General features: G+C 40.9%; 1 protein-coding gene across 2 annotated transcripts in view; it reads left to right on the forward strand.

The window, feature by feature from the left end:
• The window catches only part of LOC124118934 (testis-expressed protein 2-like), a 33,408-nt gene extending 20,858 nt beyond the window's left edge, over positions 1 to 12,550 (forward strand). Inside the window, exon 8 of one of the 2 annotated variants that reach the window (XM_046481262.2) lies at positions 11,647 to 12,550. In XM_046481262.2, the coding sequence (XP_046337218.2) occupies positions 11,647 to 11,721 (75 nt within the window). In that variant the 3' untranslated portion in view covers positions 11,722 to 12,550. Of the gene's footprint in view, positions 1 to 380; positions 9,748 to 11,646 lie in introns of those variants that run through there. The other variant, XM_046481261.2, reaches the window with a different exon arrangement.
• Positions 12,551 to 13,647: the final 1,097 nt, after the last annotated feature.

Genomic DNA, 13,647 nt, shown 5'->3' on the forward strand with positions numbered 1-13,647 from the left:
ATTATGCATCAATTGAATGCTACAATGGTGCAATATCTGGTATGTAAGAAACAGATTACTGCATTCCTGCCTGTCAGAGACCATTTATCTTGTAGCTCGTTTCAGAATGTATCTAACTCGCTTCCGTGTGTTAGATAGGTTTTGAAATAACCTGTAAGATAAATGGTATCTCACAGACACTTGTGTATTAATTTCTATGTCCCCCATGTGCTGTTTGTACTGATAACAGTGTTAAAGTGGAAACAACAAGGTAATACATCATAGTGATTTTATGTACACATCTGTTGAGGAGGAGTTCATAAGTTGATATTGTGAAATTTGTTTGGATTGATGCTTGTACCATGGTATAAAACTAACCAGATCAACTGTGTATGTTTCAGCGTGTGTTTGTTATGCCCAACATGGATGACCTGGCTATCCCGATCCTTCTCCCTGGCATCCTCCCTGAAGCCATCCCTGTTGCCACGCCGTCCACCACCTCCTCGGTCTGACTCTGACAACACTGCACTTGGCAGCAGGATACCCTGATCTCCATACAGACAGCACCGCACTCTGCAGCAGGGCACCCTGATCTGCCCACAGCAAAAACTGCACTCAGCAGCAGGGCACCTTGATCTGCCCACAGCAAACATAGCACTCCGCAGCAGGGCACCCTGATCTGCCCACAGCAAAAATAGCACTCAGCAGCAGGGCACCTTGATCTGCCCAAAGCAAACATAGCACTCAGCAGCAGGGCACCCTGATCAGTCCACAGCAAACATAGCACTCTGCAGCAGGGCACCCTGATCTGCCACAGCCAAAATAGCACTCAGTATGTCAACACCCTGCTTTGCCCACAAGCAAAACAGAGCCCAGCAGCAGGGTAGCCTATCCTCACACTGCTTGACACTCAGTTCTCCAATAGATGCCAGAATATCCTGCTCTGCACTTGAACGTCCTCCTCACAGGTTGTGCACCTCTCTGTGTGCAAATGTGTACTGACACAAAGCTGTCCAGGCCTCTCAGGCCTATCATGCAGAGTGCACAACAATCTCTCTAGTGCCCCACAGAACCACAGAGGAACCAGTCATCAGAGTCTTCTCCCCCGGCATATCCCCACTTGCATAATTAGAGAAAGTCTTTGTTTATGATGCCTTTGTCTTGTTAGTGTGTATTAGCTTCAGTGGTGTACCTAGATATTGGTAGTTGTGTTAAAGGCACACTTCAGTGACATGTGACAATCAGGCTGTATGACTCTGTAGACCGTAATAGTAACGACACGCTACGTGATGAACAGGCTATGGAACGCTGTAGACCGTAATAGTAACAAGCTACAGGAAGTGTTTATGTGACGATCAGGCTGTAAGATGCTGTAGACAGTAATAGTAACAAGCTACAGGAAGTGTTTATGTGACGATCAGGCTGTAAGACGCTGTAGACTGTAATAGTAACAAGCTACAGGGAGTGTTTATGTGACGATCAGGCTGTAAGATGCTGTAGACCGTAATAGTAACAAGCTACAGGAAGTGTTTATGTGACGATCAGGCTGTAAGACGCTGTAGACCGTAATAGTAACAAGCTACAGGAAGTGTTTATGTGACGATCAGGCTGTATGATGCTGTAGACCGTAATAGTAACAAGACATGCTACGTGATGAGCAGGCGATGGAATGCTGTAGACCGTAATAGTAACAAGCTACAGGGAGTGTTTATGTGACGATCAGGCTGTAAGACGCTGTAGACCGTAATAGTAACAAGACACACTACGTGACGAGTAGGCTATAGAACGCTGTAGACCGTAATAGTAACAAGCTATAGGGAGTGTTTATGTGACGATCAGGCTGTAAGACGCTGTAGACCGTAATAGTAACAATCTACAGGGAGTGTTTATGTGACGATCAGGCTGTATGATGCTGTAGACCGTAATAGTAACAAGACACGCTACGTGACGAGTAGGCTATAGAACGCTGTAGACCGTAATAGTAACAAGCTATAGGGAGTGTTTATGTGACGATCAGGCTGTAAGACGCTGTAGACAGTAATAGTAACAAGCTACAGGGAGTGTTTATGTGACGAGTAGGCTATAGAACACTGTAGACCGTAATAGTAACAAGCTATAGGGAGTGTTTATGTGACGATCAGGCTGTATGATGCTGTAGACCGTAATAGTAACAAGACATGCTACGTGACGAGTAGGCTATAGAACGCTGTAGACCGTAATAGTAACAAGCTACAGGAAGTGTTCATGTGACGATCAGGCTGTAAGATGCTGTAGACTGTCATAGTAACAAGCTACAGGAAGTGTTTATGTGACGATCAGGCTGTAAGACGCTGTAGACCGTAATAGTAACAAGCTACAGGAAGTGTTTATGTGACGATCAGGCTGTAAGACGCTGTAGACCGTAATAGTAACAAGCTACAGGAAGTGTTTATGTGACGATCAGGCTATAAGATGCTGTAGACCGTAATAGTAACAAGCTACAGGAAGTGTTTATGTGACGATCAGGCTGTATGATGCTGTAGACCGTAATAGTAACAAGACATGCTACGTGATGAGCAGGCGATGGAATGCTGTAGACCGTAATAGTAACAAGCTACAGGAAGTGTTTATGTGACGATCAGGCTGTAAGATGCTGTAGACCGTAATAGTAACAAGCTACAGGAAGTGTTTATGTGACGATCAGGCTGTAAGACGCTGTAGACAATGTTAGTGGTGTAAGAATTGCTGATGCCCAAGACTGTTGAAGCAGCAGCCAGTTTGTCCAGTTGTGTGGTCATCTCGTGGGAAGGCAGCTGGTTTGTTCAGTTGTGTGGTCATCTAGCGGGAAGGCAGCTGGTTTGTTCAGTTGTGTGGTCATCTCGTGGGAAGGCAGCTGGTTTGTTCAGTTGTGTGGTCATCTCGTGGGGAGGCAGCTGGTTTGTTCAGTTGTGTGGTCATCTAGCGGGAAGGCAGCTGGTTTGTTCAGTTGTGTGGTCATCTAGCTGGAAGGCAGCTGGTTTGTTCAGTTGTGTGGTCATCTCGTGGGAAGGCAGCTGGTTTGTTCAGTTGTGTGGTCATGTAGCGGGAAGGCAGCTGGTTTGTCCAGTTGTGTGGTCATCTAGCCGGGAAGGCAGCTGGTTTGTTCAGTTGTGTGGTCATGTAGCGGGAAGGCAGCTGGTTTGTTCAGTTGTGTGGTCATCTAGCGGGAAGGCAGCTGGTTTGTTCAGTTGTGTGGTCATCTAGCGGGAAGGCAGCTGGTTTGTCCAGTTGTGTGGTCATCTAGCCGGGAAGGCAGCTGGTTTGTTCAGTTGTGTGGTCATGTAGCCGGAAGGCATCTGGTTTGTTCAGTTGTGTGGTCATCTCGTGGGAAGACAGCTGGTTTGTCCAGTTGTGTGGTCATGTAGTGGGAAGGCAGAAGGAGTAGCTTACTCTGCTTGCAGGGATATTGTAAGTTGTTGCAGATTATTTATTTTGACAATGATTTATGTTGCGTATGTTTTGTATTATATAACATATGTATATTTTAGCTGTCTTTAGGGTGGCACGGAAGGTATTCTTTTGTTGATTGCAAAATAAGGTATATGATGCTTTACTTCAATATATCAGGAAAATTATGGTCATAGAGATTAAATAATCTACTGGATATTTTATGTTACGATGAGAATTATGTTTGCTAGTTATCAGCATGTGTGTGTGTAACTAGAATAACTACCGGTGTGTTGGTCAGCTTCTGGGTGCCAGAGCCTCATACTAGTACTACTCAGACTTTGGCATGGTTGACACAGTGAACATCTATTGTTAAGATAGGTCCGTGCCTGTTTCACTGAGACACAAGAAACACTGGCATGTACAAACTGAACACCTGTCTCTGTAGCATTCTGTAATATGTAAGTTCCACAGACTTATACCATCATATTTTGCCAAACATTTTATTTTTGTAATATCACAAGATATATGGTATTTTATACTGCTTTTGTGGAATATTTTTAATTGAAGCTTTTGAGTACAGTTAAGTACTTGATGTAACTGTTATGGCTGACATATAATGTTCAACGTTCGCTTTGGTTCCGTAATAGCTGTTCATCCCAAGTCATATGCGATGTCAACAAAAGAGTATAAACAAACCTTCCTCCCACATACCCCTCAAATGATGTAAGGGAGATAACTCTCATTCTGGAAGTACTTGTGTTGTCTATCATTAACATAGAGCCCAAATCTGGTTCATTTCAGACTGTTGGGGGGAAGTTACATGAAAACAGGTGACAATTCCTCGTGATCATAATACAGAGGTGGAATTCTGATGTCATAGAAATATTCATTATATTTGGGTTTTTTATTTATGACTTTTAAATCTGGAAAGACCTGAAATATATTTCCTCCAGGAATCTTGATCATAAAATCATTGATCCCAAGAGTGTCCCAAGACAGATTGGACTTGGACAGATTGGGAACCACCCTTGGGGACCACCCTTGGGGACCACCCTGTAAAGCCAGCTGTTGGCTGTGACCCTTGTACCCCAACAAAACAGATGCAAAGCTGATGCACAACCAGTTGAATGCCGCAAGCAGGCCACTGTGCAAATCCAGGCTGTCACATGAGCCACTAATTCACTCCGGTGTAGAACACCATTCACTCACCAACTGATCCTGTATCTGAAATACAATCAAAGTAGTTTAAATATGTGTTAGCTTTCAGAATGTCCCTTCCCATGTACAACCTTAGAATAGAAGGAAACGTTAGGCATCTTGTGGCAAGTAAGCATTGTGTCCAGGCAATGTGATCTGGAGTTTTATATGTCATATCACAACAACATGCACTGTTAATTTTGCACTAGCAGTCATGTAGTGTTATACAACTGTTATATATGGAGAGGAGCCATGGTGGTATTTTTGTATGATTGTCATTGAAAGTGTCACTTAATATAAAATCATCGCTTAACAGTGTCCTGCATACAGGAATGAACCAATGTTTCATGTACTTTAAAGTATTTATTTGTATGGCTTTTAAGTAAAGCTTGCACCTGGTAGTGTGCAGAGAAACTTGATAGTCAATGTACTGTGTATACTTAAGAAAGAGTTGTACTTGTAGCAGAGGTTTCACTGCTAGAAACAGTGACCAAAGTATTAGCTGTGTTTTGTATGGACTGAAATGCATGACTTTGTACCATTATATGTTTGAAGTATTTGCCTATTTAAAATCAAATGTTTTGATGCGATATGATGTGTAAAGATGTGATAACCCCTTCATAGGAGATCGCATCAGGTGACCTTTCTGATCAACCAGTCAGCTTTGGAGCTTCTAAATTTTCACTTCTAGCATTCAGACAAGCATATCAGATTTCTGTATCTCAAGTTGAATGGACAGTTCTGAATGTAACTAATGAAGGCCATGCTGATGCCGACTTTTTAGGAGGGTTATTAGGTCTTCATGCAGTCAACTATCTTATCGGAGTAAAACATTTTTGTGAGATTGTGTTTCCTAAGTTGTTCTCCCAGGTAGGATGTGTAAATCTTGTCATAATATTGTCGTCATGTATATGTGCCCATGCTTGTCTTCCTACGCTTTAATCAAACTGTGTAGTCCTGGCTGTAAGGCTCAGCATGCAGGACGTAATGCTAGCTTGAACAACAGAAATGCCAAATACTTGAATAGTATGGAAATATTTTTCTTGGTTTTAACAGTAGAAATCTTATTTTTTCATACCAGTATTGTCACCTTGTGCTTTCTCTATACACCTATAAGATATAAATAGTACTAAGAAATAGGGTGCTCTGATTGGCTGGTTTCACAGTTCAGAGTTATGTCCCTTAGTTATAACAAGGCCAAGGTTACCGGCACCATTGTATTGTTGACAGCTGTGTTGTTGTCACGCAGGTTCACCTTACTTTCTGACACAGTGTGGTGCATCCTTGATAGACGTGGACAGTGGTAACATGTATGTTTCTGCCACGTTTAGCTGAATTCAATTATATTGTTAGGGTTAATTGTTAAAAGTTGCTGTTGTATTCATTATTGAGTTTTGAAAAGGTTCTTGTGAATTCCGTTTGAATGAAGCCCAAAATATATTAACAAAAATATTTATTATTAAGTCATCATGCCTGTCCATAAGAACCATCAATGTTTCAGCAAATTAATGAGGAATTTCTTCAATCTTTTAGTCATTGTACAAGGATGTCAGTTGGACCATTTGTCTCGTGTCAGGTGAGCTACAGAGCTGCTTGCTTTGTGTTTCACTTGTAATGCTTCTGTTGTGTTCAGACGGTGACATTGTTATCTGTAGTTGCAACTTGCTCAGCTTTTCGATTAAACATCTGTATCAATTTATGAGGGTTTTGCTTGAAGACTGAGCATGTTCGCATAAGATGTCAGTTTTTAATGGGTACAGGGGGCCGTTCCACAAAGTGGATTTATCTCTAAGATTATAATCAAACATAGACTTGTGACAGTTGTAGCTCTGAGATGATCCCAACTAGCATACTTTAACATCGACTTGTGACAGTCATAGCTATGAGATGATCCCAGCTCCAATACTTTAACATAGACTTGTGACAGTCATAGCTATGAGATGATCCCAGCTCCAATACTTAAACATTGACTTGTGAGAGTCATAGCTCTGAGATGATCCCAACTCCAATACTTTAACATAGACTTGTGACAGTCATAGCTCTGAGATGATCCCAACTCCAATACTTTAACATAGACTTGTGACAGTCATAGCTCTAAGTTCACTTTGTTGAACGGGGCCCTGGTACCATTTTGAATTCAAGTCTTCTCCAGAACAAGAGCTGTAGGGTTTGATGCTGGTAATTTACAGCTTTAGTAAAAACTATCCTGCTTGTGTTGTATCAAGCATGTCTAGTTCTTACTGGGTCAGGTTCTTCCTATCTGAGTTAGACAGCTTTATAAAATTCCCACAGCTCAGTTCAGAAATCCTTGTCATTTTAGGTATTCCATCTGATGGTTATTTTATTCCTCTCATATATTTATTTTTTTGTAATTTTACTACTTGTATTGAGATGTATGTATTTTATTTGAAGATGGCTTGTTCAAGTGTTTATTTGTTGGTATGTATATATGTGTTGAAGATTGTTGAAGTTTATATTCCTGTATGTTGAAGCATGTATCTAGGAAGTATGTAGCACTTTGACGTGCAATGTGTCAACGATCTGTACGCAAGAACTGGCCAAATTACTTTTCTTTGTATAGCAGCTACCTTCTTTTCTGTGTATAGAGTTAACCTCCTTCTCAGCATCTAGCAAACACCCAAGGGCTTAGACTGATTAGCTATTAACTAAGTAACTCATGAAACCGACGAACCTGGTTTTAGAAATATTGGGAAATGTGGGAGGGTCATTTTATCTTCAGGGTTCTAAGGAGATGGCAGTGTTTCACGGAAAGATCATGGTGGTACGATTGTCGTAACTCCCATCCTTGTGATTGTTGCATGGATAGCTTTGTTGAACAGGTACCTGATTCTCCATCAGCCTATCCCAACAGACCATAAGGGGTAGACAGGTGCAGATAGTTTCCTAGTTTTAGGGTCCAGATGCAACAGAAGTGAGTTTAGGGCATGCTGCAGGAAGAGAATAGAAAATTAGAATACCGGTAGGCTACAGTGATGCAATTTAACATGAAACATTTACTAGCCTAATTAGTTATTGCAGGGGGCAATGGGATAGCCTAGTGGTAAAAGCGTTCGCTTGTCACGCCGAAGACCCAGGTTCGATTCCCCACATGGGTACAATGTGTGAAGCCCATTTCTGGTGTCCCCCTCTGTGGTATTGCTGGAATATTGCTTAAAGCAGCGTAAAACCATAATCACAATAGTGATAGGACACTCTGAAAAGCGTAAAATAGTTATATCCCGTGAGGTACATTTAACGTCAGACAAAATGACTTGGGTAAGCGGGCTAGAGGTAATGCAGGTGTTCAGTAGTGTTATCCAGCCAGTCTGTAAAAAGACTAAATGACCAAGAGAAGTAAGATATATAGAATGATACTATTATGATTATGGTGATATCTACATTGTTGATCAAAGATTGCTTGCCATATGTACTGACATTGAAACATGAATACATAAAGTATTTATAACAAACCAAGTGTCTGTAGTTTGAATACTGGTCATATGCCATATTTGTTAGACGATTAATTAGGGAAGTAGAAGCAGTACATTACAGTTTCGTTTCTTGTATTCCATGTATTCATGTCGCTATGATGTTGCCAAGAGGGACATCAGACCCTGCCAACTCACTGATTTCCTTAACATTTATTGAAGAAGACCCAGCACAGACGTTGGTATTACATGGTTTGATTGATCAAACTACCAGCATTGACAGCATTTCATTGACAAGTTAAAATATACAGTTGTGGCCATAGTCTTGATAGACAACTGTATAAAGTGAAAACTTTCCTGACCCCGTTTAACCTGAAGTCCTTCTTTAAAATAGGGCCATAACTACATATTTATGATTTGTTAATCCAGATGATTTTGTCTGGCATGTTATATTTGTGATTAACAGGGTTTCATTAAAGTCACCACCACCACCTTTAGTCGGAACATATTCATGTGTTCATAATGGTCAGACTTGCTGACTTGTTTGATGCATGTCAACATATCCCAAAGGCATAGGTTGATGCTCATTATATCAATCAATGGATTGTCTGGTCTGACTTGTTTATTTACAGACCGCCGTCATATACCTGGAATATTGTTGAGAGCGGTGTAAAGCAACAAGCAAACAAAATCACATATTCACCTCTTCAACAGACTATAATAAGAGTTTTCTATTCAAAATGTCCCACAAGTTCCCTTGCAATCTAATGAGCCCATGTCAGGTCTTCCCAGAATATCCAGAAGTTTGGAGGTAAAGATGCCCAGAATGCTATTGCAAGAGTAATGATACATCTATTGAAGGAGCAATAGTTAAAGGACCTCAGTACTTGGCCTGAAATGTATTTTTCTTTATACAGACTATGCTGGAGGAGCATGGTAGAGTTTGTTACAAGTTTGACCATTAGGATAGCCATGATGTGTGCTGTCTTTATCTACACTTACAATAGTCAAACACATCCTCACTCCAGTCAAACACATCCTCTCTCAAGTCAAACACATCCTCTCTCTAGTTAAACACATCATCTCTCTAGTTAAACACATCCTCTCTCTAGTCAAACACATCCCCTCTCTTGTCAAACACATCCTATCTCTAGTCAAACACATCATCTCTCTAGTCAAACACATCATCTCTCTAGTCAAACACATCCTCACTCCAGTCAAACACATCCTCTCTCAAGTCAAACACATCCTATCTCTTGTCAAACACATCCTATCTCTTGTTAAGGATACTCTCTCCAGTCAAACACATCCTCTCTCTAGTCAGACACATCATCTCTCTAGTTAAACACATCATCTCTCTTGTCAAACACATCCTCTCTCTAGTCAAACACATCCTCTCTCTAGTCAAACACATCTCTCTTGTCAAACACATCCTCTCTCTAGTCAAACACATCCTCTCTCTAGTCAAACACATCCTCTCTCTGGTCAAACACATCTTCTCTCTGGTCAAACACATCATCTCTCTAGTCAGACACATCATCTCTCTAGTTAAACACATCCTCTCTCAAGTCAAACACATCCTATCTCTTGTCAAACACATCCTATCTCTTGTTAAGGATACTCTCTCCAGTCAAACACATCCTCTCTCTAGTCAGACACATCATCTCTCTAGTTAAACACATCCTCTCTCTTGTCAAACACATCCTCTCTCTAGTCAAACACATCTCTTGTCAAACACATCCTCTCTCTAGTCAAACACATCCTCTCTCTAGTCAAACACGTCCTCTCTCTAGTCAAACACATCCTCTCTCTGGTCAAACACATCTTCTCTCTAGTCAGACACATCATCTCTCTAGTCAGACACATCATCTCTCTAGTTAAACACATCCTCTCTCTTGTCAAACACATCCTCTCTCTAGTCAAACACATCCTCTCTCTAGTCAAACACATCTTCTCTCCGGTCAAACACATCCTCTCTCTTGTCAAACACATCCTGTCTCTTGTTAAACACATACTCTCTCCAGTTAAACACATCCTCTCTCCAGTCATTGTCAGGGGCATGGGTGACCCAGTCGTCTAAGGCGCTGCAATTGGCTGTGAAGAGTTGCATCCCATGCACACACCAGAAACCTATATTTGTTGGTTCAAATCCTGGTTCGCTCCAATTATGTTTCTAGGTTTGTCAGCACCATACCCATGTTTCACCAAAGTGGTAAACGTCTAAGACCTGCATCCCTCCACATCAAGCTGACACGGAGTGATATAACTGGAATACTGTTAAAAGCAGCGTCAAACCCAACTCATTTACTCACACAACCCATTGTCATTAAGTAGCTGTGGGCAGCGTCAGACACTAGTCACCAGGGCTGGATGTCCCAGGACATTTTGGCTGCTCGATCTGGACTAAACATAAAGTAACCTCATATCAAGAGGCTTCATGGATGATATGCAAAGGATCCCAGTATATACCATGCACGATCGTCCTGAGGCAAGGGATTTCGCTGACTATAATCCAGTTTCCACCCTTGCCCGAACAGGCTGGAATTTCTGGCTTGAATCATACTACCACCAGTGGCTATCAGGAGTTATGTCCCTTCTATGTCCCTCCTATTGACCAATTATATTCCACCTCTCATATCACATGAATTTGCTTCAAACAAAATGGCGGCACCCAGTCAAGAAAATCTGATTGATAATCAAAATCAATATTGTGATAAAACGTCTCTTAATTCACGAAGTGCATCAAATTGGGTGAGCACCTTCATTAAAAACATGAAAATATTTGGGAAATATCTGTTGACGCTGAGTTGACGGTATACATGTTTTGCAATTCCTGCAATCGACTGAAATTAACAAGCTATTTAAGAACCCAACCATCGTTGTATTGGCAATAACCTTATAGCCTAGTAATCTCTGCTTTTGTAACCTTGGTTCTTTTTCTCACCATGAAGTTTACAGGAATTCCATAACATCTCGATCAACATTGACATTATAGGTTTATGTTTGTACTATAGGATGTCCATGGTTTCACCCAGAAATGGGGAATGTTGAGCTGAATATTGAATGAAACACTCATATGTACAGATATCTGTGGTTCAATGATGGAACAGCTTTATGTGTCTTAAGTTGATTTGTGTATTGATAAACCTAACATAAGCTGTCTTATCAAAATATCAAATTATTTCAATGTATCAGAAAGTTAGACTTTAAAATAATTTGTTTATAGTGAGCATTTGTCCATGGAGATCATGTCTACCAGACAAACATAACTTGCAGGAGTTGGTTCAACTTAAGAATGACACTGTCTCAGTATCAAGTCATAACTATGATCTAAACTTATTTACTAAAGATATTATTGTATTTACACAAACAGCCAAAATAATAGATATTGTTGCAATGGAAATATTTACAGTATATTACCAGGACAAATAAATGTGATTTGACCCTAACATAGACCTTTAGCTGGTGATATTGGCCAGCGTAGAATGTGGATCCAACTTTCACCAAATTGGACTTTTTTTTATAAATTAACGTCTCGGACCTGTGTCAATGCAGAAGTTCCTCACACAATTAACTAACACACTGTGATAAATAGTGCATTAAACAGTCTCTGACTATAGTTTGGTGTTTACAGAGAGTGTTTGTCCAGCCTAACATGGATGATGTCGTTGTTCCCATCTTTCCTGCTTTTGTTCCGGACTCTGGATGAAACGCTACATCCTTTGGGGACATGGAGTGAAGAGACACTTAAATCAAACTGATTATTTCCAAAAATCACACTTTGATTGCGTTTTATTAATTCATGATACTGCATATTATTTTCTGCAAGTGTTTTGCACTAGCTTATTTGTACAAGGCCGCTAAATTGGATCAGATGGGCAGGAGGAGTGGTGGATTGTGTGTCGCCATATCCCAAACACCCTCTCATTCTGTCAGTGTCTTGTTAGCCTGGCCCAACTCCATTTACATGCTGGAATATTGCTGACTGAGACTTGCGCTTATTCCTTGTAGTTATAGATAGTAAGTTTTAGACAGATCAGTTTGTTGGAAAGTTTTAGTTTCACAGAGTGTACCATTCTACAAGGACCCAAGTGTACATGTTCAAAATATGTAATGGCTAGCCTGTATTGAAAAAACTGTTGTGAAAATGTCAACTTTGAATGTTTGCTTTATGAGGACATTAAAACATGCTGTTGAATATGGCCGTGATGAAACCCAGGATGTTTGTATATTAAAGTTGTATGTGATATCCTCATGTTCTTAGGTGTGCCTGAGAAACAATCAGTGTTGGCCTTGTGCACAGTAGTTTCAGAATGAGCAATGATGAAAAATCTATTCTTATTCTATTCTTGAATTCTCTTCTCGAATTCTCCAGGCCAACCTTATAGTTTCAGTTCATTGTCAAGTCATCCATCATCTGTACTTGTGGACAATCTGTCCCAACCTACCATGAGCCATTTGTCAGTTGATGTTACGAGGTGAACAAGCTATGTCTATTGTGAGGTGAAGAATTATCTTGAATAAACCCGCTAAATAAACATGTTGTTTTAATTATTTATGAAATCTCCTGTGGGGATCGTGGGATAGACAACATGAGGCTCTAGTAATCTGACTGAGGAGGTGGTTTCAATGTGAGACAAGACAAAGCAAGCATAGCGCTATGACTGACGTGTGTTAAGTATAGCAGTTGTGATTGTTGTAGTGCTATGATTGCTTTGTGACATGGAGACCGCCTCTGTAGTCTAGTGGTGGAGCGTCCGCCTGGAGAGTGGAAGATCTGGGGTTCAATCCCCGACCATGTCATACCAAAAGACGTTAAGAGATAGAACTTCTTGTTACCCTGTCTGGCACTCGACATTAAGGGGCTAAAACAAGGGCTGGTCCGTTTGGAGTCAGTATGCTGTGTCTGAGTGGGGTATTCATGTTAAACTGCGGCATGGTATCTCAGCGGGCTAGCACTATTAAATCGGCATCAGTCCGAACTAGTACAAGCAGTCACAAACACATGTCGTTATATAAGTGCAATAATCTTGGACACAACATTAAACCCGTTTTCACATCACCTTATGACATGGAGCTCTTGCCGATTGTCATCAACACCCTCAATGGAGCACTGCTCATGTCACTGGGCACTTGTTTACCTGGAACCGACTGGAGTGTTTACAGGCCTCTGTGATGTAGCTGGACTATTGCTGCAAGCAGTGTAACATGCATTTACTGTTAAAAATATCAACCTCAATATTGTTGCTATGCTTGTAAGAGGCAACAGGTGGTGAGACTCGCTGACTCCGTTGATACATGTCATCGTATTCCAATTGCATAGATTGATTCTCATGATGTCATTCACTGGATTGGCAGAACATTGCAGAAAACCCAAAGAGACAGGTCTTGGGCATTGACCCCTTCAGTGAAATCCACGAGGATTGGTGGAAGATGGTGATACTTGCTGACTCTGTGTCCATTAGACAATTCACTGGCTTCCAATCAGCTTCCGTGGTTGTTTACCCTGTCCCATTAGTCATTCACTGGCTTCCAATATATTAATCAGCTCTCTGTCCATCAATCAATTTACTGTATAAACATTGAGGTTAATAAGTATATATACACCTATGTTGTTTAGCGCTATCCATCTCTT

The sequence above is a fragment of the Haliotis rufescens genome, unplaced genomic scaffold, assembly GCF_023055435.1.
Source record: "Haliotis rufescens isolate VD_foot unplaced genomic scaffold, xgHalRufe1.0.p SCAF_20, whole genome shotgun sequence".
Taxonomy (NCBI): domain Eukaryota; kingdom Metazoa; phylum Mollusca; class Gastropoda; order Lepetellida; family Haliotidae; genus Haliotis; species Haliotis rufescens.